This window comes from Seriola aureovittata, chromosome 9, assembly GCF_021018895.1.
Source record: "Seriola aureovittata isolate HTS-2021-v1 ecotype China chromosome 9, ASM2101889v1, whole genome shotgun sequence".
NCBI classification, from domain to species: Eukaryota; Metazoa; Chordata; class Actinopteri; order Carangiformes; family Carangidae; genus Seriola; species Seriola aureovittata.
In genome coordinates this window covers 21,934,162-21,955,469 of record NC_079372.1, presented here as the reverse complement: position 1 = coordinate 21,955,469, position 21,308 = coordinate 21,934,162, and the positions used below count along the sequence as shown (strand labels likewise).

The 21,308-nt window shown below is 42.2% G+C and overlaps 1 protein-coding gene across 1 annotated transcript in view; it reads right to left on the bottom strand.

The window, feature by feature from the left end:
• Positions 1 to 21,308, bottom strand: part of prkcz (protein kinase C, zeta) — a 105,903-nt gene that overhangs the window by 47,771 nt on the left and 36,824 nt on the right. Inside the window, exon 5 of the mRNA XM_056384340.1 lies at positions 3,810 to 3,895. Coding sequence (XP_056240315.1) covers positions 3,810 to 3,895 — 86 coding nt within the window. The remainder of the gene's footprint in view (positions 1 to 3,809; positions 3,896 to 21,308) is intronic.

Below are 21,308 nucleotides of genomic sequence, written 5' to 3'. Positions count from 1 at the left end.
ATTCAAAACATAAACCTAATGTCTGATCCCTGCAGTAGCTTTATGTGGGTAAAGCCCAATGCTTGTTCTCCCTGCTGTGAACCCCAACAACTCTCTCCCCCACCCAACCACATCGTTGCGGGGCTAAGTCATGGCAAGGGCTTCAAAAAAGCCTAAACTGGCCAAAGGTGCACCGTGTTATTTTAACATTTTTAAACCTAATGTGGATCCAGACGGGAAGTTTCTGCCAGACAAACAGGAAAAAAACATGACATTTAAAGATAACTGTGTAAACGTGTTTCCTGAGCGTCACTGGAGATTGATTTTGATGCGCATCCACTTCACCTCAGCTCTTATTCTGATAACACATCTCTAGTCAGTGGTGGAAATGATTCCCTCTCAGCTCTCGGCAGCCTGCACGAACCAATGAGACTTCTTGTTTGAATTTCCTTGTCTCGTACTATGAGAGGCTGGTGTCAGTCATCTCCCTAATGGAGCGCTTGTGGAGGCAAACAGCCAGTGGGGACGACTGTATTCTGTTTCATCACGTGGGAGACAGGGGCTAAAGAGACCCCATTATGTCTGATGGGAGGGGATCCACAAAGCAGCTTTCTCCACTGCAACGTCAGGGGGAGATGGAGCGGGACCGAGTGGAGGGAGGAGAGAGATGGAGACAAACATGTAGAGAGAGATAGAGTGAGAGAAGGGAGGAGAAACCTGACCTACTTCTCCTCGGCTTATTTATATGCAGAGGACAACATAGTGAACCAACCAGAGTCTGAGGAGCTGGCATAGCAACAACAGTCAGAAAAATCCCTGTCTGAAAACCAACTGGTTAACAATACCAACACGAAATGCTAAATTGTGAATTTATGTGAAGACGTCTATTGAAATAATCTGTAATAATCTATTTTATAAATCTAATGATTAGTTTATACATTAAAAAAAAAAATCAGAAAATACTATAATTTCTCCCTGAACTTGTATTTTAAAGAAAAGCCTGGTGTTATTCTATATTTTCTTATTGACAAGTCTGCCTGTGTCTGCCTTTCTGACTTTCCTACCCTGTCTGTGACACTCACTGGTTCCTAATGAGGATTTACATGTTTAACAAGAGTTGCATTGCACTGCATGCTAATATCAGCATGTTAACATGTTTAGCATGAAAAATACAAACATGCTGATGTTTAGAAGGTGTAATGTTCATGTCACCATCTTAGTTCAGCTACTTGGTCATAAACTTAAGTATTATTGACCCGATGGATCATTACTCCATCCAATAGGGGAAAATGAATATCTGTCAGTCTGTTTTTTTTTTGTTAAGTTATTTTTTTGGCCATTTTATGCCTTTATTTGAAAGAGACAGACAAGAAATGCAGGGAGAGAGTAGATGATTGACATGCAGCAAATGGTCTGGCCGGCTGGGAGTTGAGCCAGGGACTCATTTGAGCCCATGTGGTAAGTGCCCTATCCATTCGGCCATCAGGTCGCCCCCCTCCAACTGTAGTCACCACTGAGAAGAGGGATGAGATGGGATGCAATGATTTCTTAAATATTTAAACAAACCTCCACCCAGTGTTTTAGCAGCTCATCCCTAACAATGAGTGGGATGTACAACATGAACCACAGTCTACAGTGTCCATCTCCTCGCTGTGGCTGTGTCTCAAATCACTCTCTGTTTACCACATAGTGCACTGTGTCCAGACTGTCACATTTTATTCACTTAAATGGGGAAGTGATCTCAGGCTTTTGGACCCCACTTTATGTGACGTTAATTGAATAAGTCAGGCCCCACAGTGCTTCAGTAGTAATGACACCATCATGTGGAAGCAAAGTATGACTCAGCAAGATGCTGGGGCACTGAGCTTATCCATTCTCTGGTTTAGATATTAAGACTATGGCACCCATGGGACATGTTTCGTCCCAAGAGTTGTTTTCATAACCAGGAAGACTCTATCAGTGATAATATATTTTTCTTTAAAACTTCCCTCTTGTATCTTACATTGGTGCCGTCTTTAAAATCTTAGTATGCCACCGACAGGAATTATGTCTATGTCACGATCCGCCCCTCACTTCCCCTCTGCCCCCTGTCCCATCTCCCCAGACCTGCCATTATTCATCTGCCCACTGTTGTTTTCCTGTTTCCATACACACCTGTTTCTTATCTTCAAGCACCTGCACACTCACACACCTCTCTCAGTTACCTCATCACCCAAGCCAGTATTCAAACCTGCCATTGTCACCAGTTCATGTTTACTTTCCCTTGTTGTCTGCTCCTGCCTGCCTGTCTACCTGCCTGTCTACCTGCCCCTCTGCTCGTCATCCTGTCCGCTTTAAGCCTTATTTAACCAATTAAACCTGGTTAATCATGACCTGTATGACTGAGGATCTTATGACATCTTTACCTATTAAACTTCCATCATCACTGAACTGGTCCTCCTGCCATGGACCCAGAAGATGAACTGCAGGATTTGTCCTATAATCACATGTGCCTCTATGGTGAGTGGAAACGGGAGTCTAGTAGGAAGTACAAAGAGGCTGCTTTGAAGATGCAGCCGTTGCCTAAGAGCTCCTGAAGTGGATGGCTTAAGGACTTTCTGAACAACCCTGATTCTCCGCTTGCCTCTCAGTCGGCTAGCCTCCTTTCTTTTGCTGGGAGATATCTAGAGGTTGGAGTGCCTAGAAGAAAGCTTTGGTCTAGTAGATGTCAGTCCCCTATGCTGCCCAGTGCCACAGAGCCTCCACTGCACAGCGCTATGATCAAGGGCAGCCCCTGGTGACACACTGCCAGACCTCCCAGACCTTCAGTCGGCCAAGCCGGCTCCCAACGGCAGATCATCATCATCCGCCCGCCTGCTAATCAACCCGTGAGCCTGTAAGTCTTATTTTATCTATTTATTATGATTCTGTTTTCAACAACCTTGACAGTGAAAGTGTTGAACTAGACTGAACCGAACGCTGTACTACACACCTCTTAGGAGGAGCTGATTTTAAAATGAACTGACAGAAGCTGGATTCTTACGCCCTACAATGAATATGAAGCTGCCTCTCCTCGTAGGTGTTCCTGTCACTTCTTATTTATCTGACAGCTGTCTCAGCTTAAATGTTCAACCATTTAACAAGGGACAAAATCATCATACAACAATACGGCACGATGTGCTTCACAAAAGCAGTTCAACAGCACGAGAACCTGATCTTCTTTCTTCCCCTTCAGAGGAAACCCATTAGGTACTTAACGCCAGTTTGAAAAAAGCATTAACGTCTTTCTTCGTCTGACTTCCACAGTGGACATACAGTATTATGGAATAAAAACACTTAACGCTTAAGTCCTTCTCTCAGACGAGCTGGCAGCGTGAGCAGGTGCAGCCTTTTAACATCTCGGCAGGGAAATGATGAGAGCCCACATGTGCATTCAGGTGTGTGTGTGTGTGTGTGTGAGTGTGTGTGTGTAGCATGGAGCTGAGAGAGACAACTGCTAAACAAGCCATAACTAGGACACCATGAATTATGCATCAATATCCAGATAGCTTAGCTGGAGCGGTGACTTGATTACCTGTCATATATAATTTAACTGCAGTATGTTTATGACAGACTCTACTGTAAACTCCACAGAGAAGCAGAAAGACACTCATGCACAGGTTTAGAAGCACACACAGATATGGGTACAGAAAAAGCCAGTTGTTTATGAGGAGTTTATCAAATAATAGTAAATGACTATTTCCTGGAGTAGAAATAATCATCAGTGTTGCCCTGTGATTTAACTGAACTGACTGAAGCATTATTCAGGCATCAGCATGTGTGCTCCCTAGTCAGGAGTGTGTGACACTCACCCTGTTAAAGCGCTTGGCCTGGAAGAGGTGTCCGTTGACTCGGTAGAGTTTCCTCCATCTTCTGGCCCCGCGGCGATAGATCGATTCTAGGAGAGAGAGTAAACAGTTGTAGAGTAGCAGCATGGTGAGGGGGTGAGGGACTGATGGGGGGGGGTGGGGGGTGAGGGTGGGGGGGTGCTGCACTACCACATGCACACACACTTACAGACACCCTTAAAGTGCTTGACCCCCCCCCCCCCCCCCGTTCAGTCCACTCTCTTTTTTCACCCTCCCTCTTCATCTTCCTCCCTCTTTCCCTTTCTTCATCCCTCCTTTTCTTTCACTCCTGGTGATGAATGAACTCCATAACGCCTTTTGTTCAGACTAGACTGTGAAGGTGCAGCCGTAGCTATTTATAATAAGAGCACGTAGTCAGCTATTAATACACTGCATGGCATAAACAAGTGACTAGCAGTGTGCTGAATCTGGGAGGTTCTGTCACTATTTTAAAATGATGAGGAAACTTTATACACTCTTACGGAAGCTTTACTTGGATTCAGCAATATTACATTATTTATCTTCATCAGGGATGGGATTGTGATAATTCAATGTGGTGCTAGATTTTTTTTAATTTTATTTTTATTACAATTCTTTGGATATAAAGAGATGATTAAAGAAGACAAGAAGAATGATTACCTGACCATTTTTTAGTTTTAGTTTTTTTAGTTGAGTGTGCGGTTCTGCTAGTGGTGATGTTCCAGTTTCTGTTTTGGTCTGGTATTCTCTTTGGACCTAGTCTGGGTTTATAAATCCTCCTGGATCTGCCTCAGTTCTTCTGGGTTTAGCCTCATATTTGCTAAAAGTTTCTCTGCAAACTTTGATTCTCACCTTCCACTTGTAATTCGGGATTCAATCAAACAGTAAAGGATGCAAGTTTGTTGTCATACATCTCCTCCTTTGTGAAACTGATGTTGTGATGTGATCTGACAAGAAGCTTGAATCTAAAATCATTCTCGCCATGTACTATGAGCTGCCAAATTTACCAGTCACCAAATAAAAGACAGTCATCATATACCCTGAAGTGCATAAACATTATGACCACCCCTGGCAAATATGCTGTTGGTGCCACCAAAAGAACTGCGAACCGATGAGGCCTGGACTCTCCCTCTGCAGGACCTCTGTAGGTGCCCTGTGGTACCTCGCACCAAACCATTTGCAGGCAGGGTCTGTGAGGGGGATCGTAATTGTTGCAACACCCTGTGACTTGGGTAGACTCACCACTGCTGAGCGGGAACCCTGCTGTTTCAGAGACTCTCCGACTCCGGCATCTGGCCATGAAGGTTTGTCCTCTGTCACAGTCGCTCAGGTCTTTATCCCCTCCCACATCCTACACAGTGACTACGAGAACCGACTGCTCGCTTAGAGCCTAATATATGTTGTAACAAGATAATCAATGCTATTCACTTTCTCTGTGAGTGGTCATAATGTCTTGGCCCATCAGTGTACTGCACTGCAACTAGATGTTTAACAAAACATGCCCACAGTCCAGCGCCCCTGTCAAACGCCATAATGAGCACAATTACTGTTTGTTTAACCATTATGCATCATGTCTGTTGTTTATATTACTTAGTCATGGTTCAGACAAGTGTGCAGATGAACTCTAAAATCAAAGTGTCAGGGTAATCAGTGATTACTGTGGGAAATTATTATAGACAACCATTATATTTCTATTAGCAGCAGGAAATTTGGATTTCGGGGTGTTACGTAAGACAGAGTTGAAAGAAGAACAATTTCATTTGGTGCACTACCACACAGCAAAACAGCAGTGGAAATCAAAAGCAGTTGGGTGACTTCCTGCTGAATTCTGGGCATATTCTATATCCTACATCTAATACCCTATATCTAACCTATATTCTATATTTTTCATATTATCAACTAATCCTGTGAAAAGGCCCAAATCAACAATCAATGTATCCTACTGACAAACATTGTGTGTCTGTGTCCTAGGCTTGATGTACAACACTGTACATTTTTATCCGTCAAAACAATAACCATCAGGAGGCGTCTGATTGGTCCCAGATTCATTCTGCAGCAGGAAAACGAGCCCACAGATGGTCTGGTCTCCACAGAGCCCTGAACTCAACATCATGGAGCCAGTCGCTCATGAAGACAGACTGAATCCACAGATGAACTGTGGCAGGTTCTCAACCTGACTGACAAGTACCTGAGGAACTGTGTACAGGTTAACTGAGGAGGACTGCTGCTGTTTTGTTTACTGCAGTTTGTATGTAGTGAACTGATAAATAAAAACTACTTATGGCAATATTTTTGAAAGGATCCTCAAAACACACACCGTCCTGCTGCCAGAAATACTCAGTAGAGGAGGCGTCGTGTGGCGTAGTGGTCTAAGCAGGCGCCCCATGTGTAGAGGCTACAGTCCTCGCTGCAGTTGGCCCCGGTTCGAGTCCCGCATCGGACGGCCTTTACTGCATGTCATTCCCCCTCTCTCTGCCTCCTCATTTCCTGTCTCTCTCCACTATCCTGTCCAATAAAGGCACAACAGCCCAAAAACATATCTTTAAAAAAAAAAGAAATACTCAGTAGAGCACTAAATCTGAATTCACCCGCCACTGAAAACAGTCCCCAGCACATGCTCTATTCCTCCTTTTTGACAATTTAAGAAAATAATTCTCAGACTTTACCTTCTCATGCTTATTTTCACAGGCTGACACAGTGCTGACAAGTAAACTTGTAAAACTGGTGCAGTGTCCCTTTAAAGGCCATAAAGTGGCGTGCAACACCTTTTCAGTGTTGACTGAAAAATCAGCAATACAAATCATACAGATCAATAAATTATCAGCATGAAGGGAACTGGTTGGCTGAACCACATCAGGCGCTGCCCTCCTGACTCCCTCTGATTATTCAGTAGCTACTCTCACAGAGTGGCCCGCCCCCTGTCTGCACCGGTTTTCCAGTCTGGTTGGTTGCTCCAGTGATGGGTGCGGCTGCGATATACTCTTCGACTCACTCATTTTTTTTGCCTCTGTTGCTATGGTAGCCACAGCCCACCATATACTGGCTATTATTGGTTGGTTGTGAGGATGTCGGGATGATATTGTCTGCAAATAAGAGTATATCTTAACAGCGATAACCCTTCTCCTCTTCTGAGAAATGACTCTACCACTGCACACAAGCTGAACATACTGTACATCAGATTTACTGTTTATCTCTTGAGCACTGGGTGCAGAGCTGTGCTTAAATTTGCATGCCCCGTGGTGAACTCTTGTTCCAGATGGTTTTAACACAAATGGGTCCTCACACCATCTTGAACATTTAAGCTAAGAATCAGCATCCTTGTCTATTGTCTGCAATGTGCAACACTTACATTATTCAAGGCAATATATATATATATATATATATCTGTCGCTTTAGTTTGGCAAGCAACACTGACAAGCAGATTTAGTCTGGTCCCAGCCAACGTTTAAGTTGTGTTCATCTCTGTATGCAAATCAGCAGCCATAGAGAATGGGATTTAAACACTGTACCAGACACTTGGTACATGAGGTACTGACTGGGATTAAAGGGCAGCACTGCAGCAAAACTCCTGTCACAATGGTAGTGTATGGTAGCATAGAGACTTCTGCAGCCTTGAAAATCTATGCATTCTGCCTTTTTTTTTTGCATGGCGATGAATGTTTTTGTGATTCTTGTATCTCTGAGTCGGGGCAGCGGAGATCAGAGAGAAAGCGAAGCAAAGGGGAGACACAAAGAGGCCCTGCTCTTCAGGGTCTCATCTGTGAACTCCCTCTAATCCTGTTAACTCGAGGCCTCTGAAGGAGAGTGCCGCCTGCCTCAGAGATTCACTACACTGTGTTTCCATAGTTACCCAATATTTCTTCCTCCGCGCCCATACTGTTGGCTGAGTGAGGGAGTTGGGAACGACACAATGCGCTGGTAAGTCTCTGAACCTACACGTCATGTTACACGTTCTCGGTGCCCACATCAGATGCTAAACACAGTGTATGGGATTAAATAATTGATGTGCAACAGATGTTTTGTTGCAGCTCTTAGCTCAGTGTCTTCAATCAGAGTGCTGATGAATAAATGACTGGTTACACAGAAGAAATGTAAATGGAAAGTGTTTCCTCTTAAAGACCTCCACCAATAAAAATCAAGTGTTTAACCTTGTTGACATGTCCATATGTTTTTTTTTAAATATATAATACAAGACATATTATGAGTGAAATAAGCAATCAACACCGTGACTGTTATTTCAACCTTGGAATTGCAGTGAACCAAGGACAAGAACTAAGGTTTCATACGTCACAAACCTAAGGAACCGACCCTGTAAACTTGCTGAGATGGAGGGCGGGGCAAAATAAACCTAAAACCAGTCAGGTCAGAGAGCGAGAGTTTGTATTAGCACAACCATTAACACTGTGTCAGCTGGAGCCAGTTACAAGCTCAGGAAGTAAGAGTAGATGTGCTTTTTTTTCTTTTTTTTTTGCCATACAAATCATCAGTCTCTGGGTTTAAGTGGTGATTATACTGTTAGTAATCTATCTGTCTCTGATGTACAAACACATTTTGACATTTTTTATTGGAAGCATCATGGCCAGTATAAACTATTCCATAGAGAACACTTTAGCAATTGAAAGCAGGACAAACATTCGAAACTTAATACTCAAATACTCAAACTAATTACTACATGTATAAAATAATTCAGAAAGAGACTAATTCAATCCACACTGGAAAACAAATGAATGGATGATTAACATCTATACTTTAAATGTTTGTTTGTATGTCAGTAATATTCATAAATGACATTAGATTAGATAAAATTAGATTAGTTTAGATAAGATTACACTAAATGACATCAACATGTAAAAAAAAAAGTGTTGCTCTGTGATCATTATAACGTTGTGAAAACATATGTTCTCCTTCTGCTTCTTCCTGTGAATGTTGAGGTTCTACTTGTGCCAGAGTTGGAACAGTTGTTGCTCAGATGGTTGTTGGACATTTTTTCACTGCTTTTAAGTGGGTGGGGCCCAGTAGAGAAGATGTGATGTCATATGTTTTCATGCACCAATCAGAGTTTAGCAACATTTGAAGCAAGATGTGATGATAGCTGGGAGGTTGTTTGCTTATGTTAACAGCATTGTTAGACAGGAACACACCCACACGGTCCTGATGGAGCTGATTAGCTGAGATTTTGACCAGTAAGCTACGTAATGAATAAGGATGTTTTTTTCTAAACTTTAGCCCTGCTTGTTGCTCATTCATTCCTAAATATTTAATATTATAGAGAAATAAATTAGGATTTTAAACCAATTAGTCATCCTGCTTGTCAACATGTCATGGATTATAATGAGCAGATTCAGATCTGATCATCATCACATGACAAAAATGTGCAAGACAGAAAGTAAAACCTTTTCTTGCTGCTCTTTTGACCATGTCCACTCTTTAATTGGTGGAGAACAATCCTTCAAGTGTTGGTGCTCTTTCTTCTGTCTGGTTTGTTCATGTTGATCTTGCACAGAACTGAGTCTAATCAACCTTGAGTATATTTGGTTTGGGTCTGACTGTCTCCAGTTTATTTCCTTTTTGGGTAAATTTTCTTTGGATCTGTTTCAGATCAGGACTAAATCTTTGAACCTCTATAAACACGTTTTTAAAAAATTTAAAAACTGAATGTGTCAAGGATTTAACTTTCAGATACTGCTATCTGCATGTTAAAAATGTTTTCATTTCTGACTGATTTAATTGAATTTCTGAACACTACCCATATTCTAAGTCTGAGTTAAGTCTGCATTAGCTTCAAAGAAAAAAAACAAATTTTTAACTAACAAGAACAGCCTGAGTGTGAAGTGTGAATTCACACATTAAATAAGGCTCAAGTGAGGAAGAGTGTTGCTGCAGGAGAGTGCAGGTGATGTTAAACCTGAGGTGAAACCAGAAGCGATTGTGTGATGACCAGTCATTTCTCCTCAAAGACACCTACTGCTGCGAGTCGTCATGACGCTGTAAATACTGCCACAGTATTGGCTCAATATCAGTCAGTGTCAACCACAACTAAAGATAAATACATCAGAGGGATTTCCCAGCCTCATCTATCCCTTCATGCTTTACCCACAGATAACAGCAGCCTCTTAAATCCCCTCTGGTTATAACAGATGTTATTTCTTACTGCATCTAATTAAAAAGCAGTGTCTGGATCAGTTCTCATTTACATCTTGCTAGGACCGTCCCGGCAGCCTGAAGGCGATGCGAACTAGAAATGCCGCCACTGCTTCAGACTTGCTGCAACACACCGCTTGCACTTGACTAGCAGACCTTCAAACAGCTGACCTATTACAACATTCCCCTCTGAAATAGCACGAGTGTTGCATTGCCCCATTTTTATGCCAAGGTGCCAGAATGAGAGTAAGAAAGACACGGAGTGAAGGAACAAAGCAGGCAAAGCAAGTCAAAGCACTTTTTTAAACTATGAATCAAAACACAATACTACACCTCCGGATGCAAAGGCCAACGCGCACAGTCCCGCCATTTTGTCCGTGGAAGGTATAAAGAAGAGCAGACGGCCTGCTGGTGTGGGAGCTGTGTAGCAGGAGGACAGGGTGGTACTACCAAATCCCTTCAGGACAGGACATTTACAAGGGCTTGACTCATTTCCAGACATTGTTCCTCTTACTCACAGGGAAGTAGCAGCATACAAGTTGCTACCAACAACACCCGCCCCCTGCCTCAATTACCCCTCAGAAAAAAAGAAAAAAAAGAAGAGGAAAGCACAAGGCCTCAGGACTGGGAGTACACTGTACTGTATGTTTTCAACGATCAGCAGCAATCAGCAGCGTGTGACTGCACGTATCCCTCTGTCTACGGCACTTGTCAACTTTTGCAAAGTGTCAAGTTATTTTCTGGACACTCTGTTCCTGCTGCCAACTGTTGAGAGTCATTACATAAAGCAAGGTTATTACAGGCCTTCACTTCCAAAGGAGCTGAGAGGCATCAATGAAACAACCCTGAGGCTTTTCTCAGACACAATTAGACCTCTGTGATAGATGATGCTCAACAGAGGCATGACTAACTTTGTTAGTTTTACTTTTAATTAAAGCGTTTATTCAATTGTCCTTTTAATCAGTGTGTTCCAGATAAAAGGGGGAGAGGACGGACGTTGCAAAGTGCATGAAAATTATAAAACAAGTCCAATTTAAAAGTAGGGATCACTGAAATTAGATCCGGATTTAGGAGTCGTGTAGAGCTTTATGAGGACCGTAGGGGTTTTGTGAAAGTGACAGGGTAGGAGGTAAACACGGACGTACTGTACGACAGGCACACAATCAGTGTGTGTGGGATTCCCTGGGCTGCAGATAAGTCAGTGTCACATGGTGATGAGTCAGCCGCTCTAGGTGACACCATTGCAACAGCTCCATCACGTCTTACACCTACATCCATGTCAGTGGATGCTAACGTCTCTCATCCCTTCTGACCTGTGTGATGTGTCTCCTTCCAGAGGGGGAATTTACTGTTTGGCCATAAAGAGCATGAATACAATACTTTAATCTCACAACACAAAATATCGACTAAAGACAAGAGGAGAACATTCAAAGACAAGATAGGAAATCCCTCAGTCAGAGTCAATGAACCTGAATAACCTCATTAATGGCATCAAGGTGAGAACTGATCACTATCAGAAAAAAAAAATCAGTATGATACTGAAAAATGTGGTGGTGTCAGTGTTACAAGACTCTTGTTATCAATACCTACATTCTTTAGTTATTATTAGTAGTAGTGACCTCAAGTGTTAACAGTAATACGTGGGTTGTAGTTTTATCTTTTCTTTATATAAAATCAGCATTTTCCTACAAGAAATAAATAATAATTACAAAAATTATCAAAATAATAATAATAATTTCACCAGAAATGCAGAACCCTGCACATCCCTACTCTTTTTGATTATTGTATGGTTTAAGCTGCTGGTGTGAGCCACATATTCTGAAATGAACCCAAATCAAAGGCTAAAGTAAAGTAGGCCACCACTGAAGATCCTAGTGTCACAACGACATCAACCAAACACTATATTGATGCTTTTTCTGTCCGTTCATTTATTTTATCTGTTAATTTTTAACTCTCAGACTTTCCATTTGGCTACGTCACATGCTCACAGTGTTACATGAAGAAAAACAATGAACCTTTCACTTTTCCAACCTTCTTTACTTCTATTTTCTCATATGAAGTTGTTCTAAACTGTCCTCACCGTCTGTGGGTTCTAATTTACTGATCATCATCTGTCCTCCTGCAGCTCATTGTCCACGTCCCTCTCTTACAGTGTGTGATAGTCCTCACAGAGCAGGTAATGTCATCAGCTTTCAGGACTGCACCTGTGCTCAACTGTGACTATCTCCAATCCTCTGGTGACGCCTCTCTAAATAACCTGCTTTATATGTTTAGGTGCTTGATTCAAAGAGCAACACTTCAACATGCAGTGTGTTACTGCTGATACGGTGATGATAGTTTTGATGGTTTTTCTCGTGTATAATCAGACATCAGTATTTATATAGAGCTGATTTATAGCAGGTTAAGTCTTGCTCACACTGCCATTAGATTTCTGTGTGCACTCGTAGTGAGCTGGTTATGAATACTGCAGGTCACCATGTTTTCATGTTTTTGCTGGGTTTTTTTATGGGTGCATCAGGAGGGCAGGTAGTTTGATGAAGTAGTCTTGGAGCACGCCGTGACCTGATCATCTAATATTTAGGTCCACACACCAAAGAAAATCTAGGACCTAGCTTTTGGGCAGGTACGGAAACTGTTTTAAAAGTCTGTCAGCGCACTGGTCAACCAATCCTGACCATCTGAATACTAACTGACAACAGTAAACACATGGCGAGCCTAACTGAGGTACTGGGGAACTGAGATCTTAGCATCCCATCAGCATATCTACAAAGCAACTGTTTCCATTTCTGCTCATGTTCTCCAAACACACTCATGGACCACTAAATAAAAGCTGTGCATTGATCTGGAGAAGCCAGTCTCATCAGTGTGGTTATATAATCTATGCAACATCTGCAGTAGCTTATGAACCCATGAAACATACGGACACATACAACATAAACAGAAAAGTGATGATATGGAAGCATCTGGAACATTTCTACCTGCCTCAAACAACCAGAGTACGTCAGAAAACAATCTTACTTCTTAAAGATTTCAAACCTCATTAACATCTATTAAACGTTGCTGTTTGAGATAACAGATGACAGTTTTAAACGTTGTGATTGTCGATAGTTTAGGAGAAATGCGACAAAGCTTCCAGAACTGCCGGCATGTTTTTCTTTTAGTTTGGAAATCAGAAGACCAAAAGAAAGAGAGTACATCGAGTCCATCCACTAAAATCTGAGAGAAGGCAGTATGATCAATCATCCACTGAAGAGTCTCAGGATAATTCCTCCATGTCTATTCCTTCAGTAAGAGAGGAGAAAACTGTGCAATGACTCTGAGAGGTCGGTCTTTTACAGTTCGATTATCTGGCTGAATGTGGTGATTTACTGCCTCTTCTGTCTCCATCTCATGTCAAACTGACAGGTGGATTAGTTTAAAACAGCCTCCAATCACTGTAAGTGACAGTTGACCTTATACAAAGACTATCCAGATATAATATATTGTACATGTTTGATCTGCAAAACAAGTCACAACTGATTTTCTGTTCTTTTTTTTGTTTGTTTCTCCTTTGGTTTTTGTGTCTTTAGTCTGTGTGCATCTGCACTGATGCAACTAATAATTGCTTTCATTATTGATGAATCTATTGACTTCTTTTTCAAATGTTAGAAAGAATTTTTTTTTCATTTTATTTATTTTTCATTTTATTTAAGTACTGAATTGAGGGTTACATGAAACAGAAAATTCACATTCCACGCAATTCTCCACATCTTTGAGGCTGTAGCCAAACATTTAGTACTTTTAATTGTGTTTGATGAAAAGCGCAACACTAGTGTTTCTCCGCAGCGCTTGAACTACCATCGAGGACACTGAGGTCACGTCTTTAAGGTTTCTCTCTGAATACTTTACATCCTGCAGTAAAGAAACACAGATGATTTCAGTATTTCTACACCAACAAAAATAAAAGGATGCAGGGTTTCTCAGCAGAATTAGACTCCAGCAGTGTTGAGTAGGTTTTGAAACAGCATGTAGACCTTCACCTTGGGAAAACATCCACCCAGTGGAGTGAATAAATAAAATAAGAGAAATCCAAATAGTAAAAGTGTTGTGAGACTTCTGTGAAAACGTCTGTGTTGTGGGTTCATGACCTCAGTGTTTCTATGGCGTGTTTCTCCTGATTTTAAACTTATCACAGGTTTCTACACGAAACCAGCAGCTCATGTTATTGATTGAAGAGTAAAGCTGAAGTGATGGCTCAGTTTATTGACTGATGGAAATCACAATGAGTCATCAGCTGCTTTCAGCTGAGGATTTGCTGCTTTGTGTTGTATGACTATAAATTCAGTCTCTTTGGATTTTGGACTGTTGGTCGGACAAAACAAGACGTTTGACATTTAACTCAAGGTCGTCTTACTAGTTTTTTACTGGACACTTTTACCACATCACATCAGCTTGGATGTGATGTGGTAAAAATGTCAAAAAAAAAAAAACTAAACAGTGAATTTTTTTAACTTTTGATTTTTTGAATTTCAAAACACTTTTTTTAACTACTATTAAGCAATGCACAATGAACGTATAATTTGTCGTCTTATTGTCTACCTGGTTGTGTATTTGAATGCATATCTAAATGCATTTAAATATGCACTGATCATTGTTCATAAAAATACATGTCTGCTTGTTTATATGAATATACTGTATATCTGAATATATATTTAAATAATTGAAATTTTGTATCTGCAACATTTCTATTTGGAAATAATCATAATTCAGGCCTCATTCACTGCTTTAGATTTGAAGTTTATATTTATTGCTGTTGTCTAGATCCATGTAATCTAAAAATAATACGTACTAAGCTTATCAAGTGCAGTTAGTATATTATTTTAATCTCTGAATGGCTCCTATAATTGAGTTTTCAAACACAATTCACTCTCTCCATCAGCTGTTATGATTTTAAATAACTCATTTGCATGATTGCAGCAATAAATATGTAGAGTCGTGTTGCTTCAGACTCCTGGGAGTGGTTAACAGAAGCCAGACTATCCTTAAATCAACAGGGACATACAGTATCTTGACTATAACATTGTTACTACTCACTTGTCCAGGGAGACAGATAGACTGTGGGTCGTAAATAGGTTATTTAGATCCTAATCATTCGCTGCTGTGGTACTGAGAACAACCAAGAGGCACAAGTTGTCAGGGTTGACAGTCTGCAGATGACAGAGCGGAGCCTCACATGCTCCCAGCGAGGAAAGAAAAGGGGATATTCAATTTAGATGCAGCTGCTGATGTGAAGACGAAACACACACACACACACTCTGTCTAATAGTTACTGAGGAGTCTAATTGACCTTGTGGAAAATGGATCTAGTTCAAGCTCTCTTTGCATATAAACCACAGGACGCATGCAACAAGACAGTGGAGCAGTTTTGCATGATTAGTATAAAAAAGAAGAAACACGCTTCAGCAGAGTAACCTATTTCCTTAACCAGCTGATACTTAATGATGTCATCGCTGGCAAAGAAAGGCAAAGCAGCTCACTTCAACTTAACTCACTTCCAGTGCAACCTCTCTGCTGAGCCTGACATGCTCTGTGGCTGACTGTCTGTCGCTGCACAGACCTCAGGTGACCTAACGTTGTCCGGATCCCGGCGGCAGAGCCGTCCATGCTGACCCAGGATCCCCTACCTTTGAGTCGAAGGTAGAAAAGCAGCGTGAGTAGCATCCCTCCAGCTGAACGGTACCGCTCCCTCGCCTTCACACCCTGGATCTCATGGTAGTCTCCCGTACATCCTCCACCACTCCTCTCCTCATCCTGTCTTCCTCCTCCTCCTCCTCCTGCTCTCACCAAACAGCTTCGCTTGTGTCTCTGTGTCACTCTCTCCTCCCTCCCCTCCCTTCCCTCCTTATTTGCTTTCACTCCCCTCCAGGCTGCTTCTCTTCATCTTTCTGTCACACTAAACACACACTACTGATAGTACACATCACAGAGGGATTATGCAAACATGCGCAAATTACAAAATACGCTTTAAAAAATAAATTTCTTCATGTGCACGTCTGAACAGGGATCACGCCACATGACTGAGGTTTGTCACAGGAACCCATCGTCTGCTTTGTGTTGCAGTTACACCATGTTGCCCACAAGATGGCAGAAGTGGCTCTGAATCCGAAAGCAGCATCTTCTGCACACAACACATTTGAACCTAAATTTAAACCTTGAGGACTATTTTTAGTGTCAGTTCTATGCCTATTGGAGTACATTGTGGATGACAGCTACACTGTCCTCAACACCTGTATCTGGATGGACTCAACATACTCCATCAAACTGAGAGGAAGTTTGCTGCTCCACTAATATTCCAACCTGTGATGCTCTTACAGCACACTGCACATCTCCTGGACAGAAAACTGGGCAGATGTCTGTGTGTCGCGCCCCAAAAAGGAATGAATGAATGATTCCTAATTAATCACAGTTTAAATTAAATCATACAACTGTTAACCTTAGCTCCACAAGTCTTACAGGATCCGTGATCGCTAACCTATATGACGTTATCCTTGCTGTTAAAACCCAAACTTCCTCTTTCTAAAAAACACATTAAGGCACTGGCTACATCAAATGAATCTGTTCTTTTTATTGACCAGGCCTGGAATGTTAAACATGTTTATTGGCTTATTGCAGATGTGTTGTTATGGGTGTATCCGTCAAAACAAGGTGTGGTCACCCCTGTTGTTATTTGTGTGACACCTGGGCCCGGTATTCACCAGCCAATAAAATCTAGGTCCGGTTACTCTCTCTCTCTCTCTCTCTCTCTCTCTCTCTCTCTCTCTCTCTCTCTCTCTCTCTCTCTCTCTCTCTCTCTCTCTCTCTCTCTCTCTCTCTCTCTCCTCTCTCTCTCTCTCTCTCTCTCCTCTCTCTCTCTCTCTCTCTCTCTCTCTCTCTCTCTCTCCCTCCCTCCCTCCCTCCCTCCCTCCCTCCCTCCCTCCCTCTCTCTGCAAGCAGCCTGTTGGCGCACCACACACCCTCTCCGCCCGCACTTCATCCACCTCACACTGATCTTACTGACGTTCACGCTCCACGCTTTGTGATTTTTTTTGGGGGTTAAAATGTATTTCAGGGATTTCTGTTAAATAAATAAGTAATGCTAATCTATAAAATGGTATGTGGCCCTCCCTGTCATGGCTGTAAGAGCCAGGCTGTGACCCTAGGTTTGAGGTCATTTATAACCAGTGTCTCTATTACACAGCCTGTCCACCAGAGAGCACTCACAAGTAAAAGGTCCTGCTCAGTATCCTGGTCACAACTCTTTAAAAACACAAACATAAGCTATGCTATGTGATTATGTAAAACATTAATACTATCATCTGATATATCATCAGATTTTTAAAACTCTTAAATAACAATATCAGCATCAGCCTCAAAAATCTAGCAAAGTATTCATAGGAAAATCAGAAAACTAAAACCAGAAGATGCTCCTTCAGTAAAGTTCAGGCCTTAGATGACGTGATGATCAAATCCTGTAAATTCCACCATGAAAACTGATTGTTTTCGGACAGGCACGCCCAGAGCTCTCTCCCGCTCTCCCAGCGCCAAACACAGACTTGGACAAATTTATGTCTATCCTTGCCCGCCAGTGTTGCAATACCGGGGAGGTTGTGCAAGCATTTTCTGCATTCCTTCACAGTGAGGGTGGAAGGCTATTCTCTAGGCTGGACCCACAGCTTTATCAAAGCAACTTTCAACACCTTTTAACTTTATCAGCGCTACCAGGAGCAGGTGGTGTAGCGCAGCCACTCGCTCACTGTGAATCGACACTGTGGCTGGGAGCAGTGTCGTGCATCGGAAAAACACAGGCTGACTGGTTTTAAAGAGGTTCTCCACTGGGAGGAACTGAGTGATTGGAAGTGGAGATACAACATTCCCTTTACTCTATGTGGTTATTGGCACTCACTCAGTCCTTTCAGCTACACCAGCTAACTTCACTCAAACAAACATCTTCCTCTTTAAGGCACCACTGCGGCTTGTTTTTACATTCTTGATAGTAGTAATAGTGTTTTACAGAGGTTTTAAAATATCAAGCTTCTCACATTTAATATCTTTTTTTTTTTTACTGCAATAGTATCACTGCCATGATCAAACAGTTTGAGACACTACTTTTTTCTCCAAATTCTGAACCCTTTTCCTCCTGGATCCTCTGGATCCTTTAGTATGAGACATTCATCTCAATTCAGTTCAATAAAACTTTATTTGTACCTGTGGGGCAAATGTATTCAGACATTCTATGTTACTATATTTTCTATATAAGCTATAAATATCTATATAGCTTTTTTTCTTTAAAGGTCCCATTATTGTATAAAGTGAGTTTTCCATTTCTTTTGACTATAAAGCAGGTCTAGATTCCATATTGATATGCACACAGGTTTTGAGCCTCTCTTCTGATTGGCTCACCAACCTGTTGTTACTGGAGCTCCAGAGAGAAGCCTGAGAGAGGAGATGTAAAACTACACTGAGATGGTTTTTGGTTCTTAAAACCACACGTATATATTCTTATGGATATCAACACTTCAAGTGACTGCATCATGCATTAGTTGTCTTGCTATTTCATGTCATGTCCAAAATTATTTGGGGAGGGTTTCTCACACTATCATAACTCTTGACCTACAGGTGAGGCTTATAAATACCTCCTGTTAGAAGCTTGGGGACAGTCACCACTCGCAGTGCTAGTTGACTGCACTATTGTACCTGACAAGCTAACCGCTACACACTAGCCAGCTGTGACATAACAGCCTAGGTCAGTCGCAATAGCTCCCCAAATTAAGTGGGTGCTAGCTAGCTCTGTCACTAACCGCACAAAAATCTCCAGCCAGTTTATTCAAAAGACGCACTTGTTCCACTGACTCCTGCCTCGCGTCTGTCTGCAGACCATGCCTCTTTTGTGCCGTTTATGGCCCAGCACAGCAGGGTTATTTATCACACAGCTGATATGATTGCTTCCTCTATTTGTCAAGACAGCTATTGATCAACTGCACAAATATGCATGACCACAAAGAATATATATATGTATATAATTACATGTTTTCACCAATATTGTACAGTTTTGCAAATGATTTGTCAGCTCACTTGCAATACCTTCGCGGTGCACCAGTGGGCCCTGGCCCACAAGTCGGGAACCACTGATCTAGTCACTGAAACCATGCACCTTCACTGGATATCAAAGGTTGACTTTGTAGCTTGTACTGAAATGTAACAATGGTGCTCCACACTCAGCCAACTTAGCCAGAATAACACACACAACAACCCACAGTGCTAGACCCAATATATTAAAGTTTGGCTAAGTCCTAATGACCCAACTAAATCCTAGTTTTCCTGCTCATGATAGAGTTTCAGCTCCTTTGTCTATAAACCATTCACAGGCCATTGTGCTGTATTACTGTATTATGTAAGATTGCAGGGCTTTGCACAAAATGCTTTGACTTCAGAATATCAAAAACAACAAAGAATATCAGGGTGACCTGGTCAGGCATGTGGCGCACTGAGCAGAGGAATGCAGACTAAAAGACAAATGCAAGAGAGTGGGGTTAAAAACAGAGATGAGAGGAAGAAAGCAGAGGAGATTGACAGATGAGGAGGGGTTATAATATAAGAAAGAGAGGACAGTCAGACAAAGGGGAAAAGCCGGGGAGAGGCCTCTGAAATGAGGACAACAACTCTGCCACAGACAGTTAACAGCACTCAAACACGAGTCAGCTCAACGTAGCAGCTTAGTGGTCCTTCTCTCTCTGCTCGGCATGTAGCCACACCGAGGCTAGCGTGAGCGGCGGCATTGTTGTGTGGCTGGTTTGTGCCAGCGTAAGTGGTTGCCCAGTGGGAGCATTATGCAAGGGACCCTAGCCCTTTGTGGATTAGCCTTCTGAACAGATGTGCTCCGGGCTAACGCTATTCACTGCAGAGGTTCAATAGTGGGACATGCCAACCACTCCAAATCCAGCTGCACAACAGAATGAGGTCAGCAGCAGAGGTAGAGAAGAGACGAGTGGCTTTAAGGCTGTGCTGAGTACTGAACACTTCTAAATATTGTTATGGAACAAACAAAAACTGTTTTATTTCTTGTTGCAATCGTGCTGCTAGTTGTAAGGATGCTTGGGTGTCGGGTTGCTCATGTGACAGTAAACAGTACTGATATCTGTCTAGATCAAGCAACAACTAATGCTGGATATCAAACCTCTGATGCAGAATGAAAAGTAAAGTGTGAGCTCTAAAATCAACTAATGAAGCCAATCTAAAAGAGCTATACCTTGCATTTCCTCCTGTGGCCACAGATGTTGGCTCCAAGAAAACATCAGTATTAGATAACAAAGTTAATCTTTTTTTTTTATTTCACGAAAGCGTAAGGTCCAAATATTTCACTTTTTTATCGTGTGTCTCTATAGTATCTCCTCAATGGAATGATTCTCACAATGAAATATAATGTCAGGTGTTGGTTTGATTGACAGCTTGTCACAGCCATGTGGGCTGCCATCACAACAGCCACTTCAGTTCCACTCAGACTTCCTCCAAGATTTAGATTTTGGCCTCAAAAGCTCAACTCCAGCAGGGATGGGCACTGACTAGCCAAATAATGGCCACTGCTGACAACTGACTACAAGTCTGCAACCAACTAACCACAATGAGACTGGAGCTGTTCTTTGTGTGTTTTGCTTGTTACTGAATCAACCAATTCAGGTGTTAACATCAGAGTCTACACAGCAAGTGGTCCTGCTGGAACTTGCTGTCCCCTCTGAAGACAAAATCGAAGAGGCTGATGAGCAGAAAAGGGCAAAATATGTGAACCTGGTGTCAGAGTGCTGGACAAAAGGCTGGACACTGTGCTGTGAGCCAGTCAAGGTTGGGTGCTGTGGTGCAGTGAACACTAACACTCCATGGAGTGAGACGACTGCAGCGCATAAAGGGGGGGGTGGGGGTGGATGAGCACGCCACTTGGACATAAGTCAGAGGCTAATCACTCTAGGCTGGGTCGGCCAGGTGAGGGTGTCTGATGATCCCCCGAAGCACCCGCTGACCCTGGGTTCATCACTGAAGACGTGTCCAAGTAGGACCAGAAGGAGTATTTTAGAACTAATGTCTTCTAAGATTAGTGTTTTACCCTGATCTGGTCCCTCTGGTACAGAAACACGACCACCTTCCTAACAGTCCTGCGGGAAATCAGACCTATTTTTGTAGGTAACATGTTTCCTCTCATCTCAACTCATCTCTGAGTCACTGTCTTTGTTGTGAGAAGAGGAAAAAAAAAAACAGCTCTCTTTCAATTTTGCATGAACCGTTCAACACACTGTAAGCTCATAAGCTCTTCCCAGAGAGTCCTCTGCTGGACGG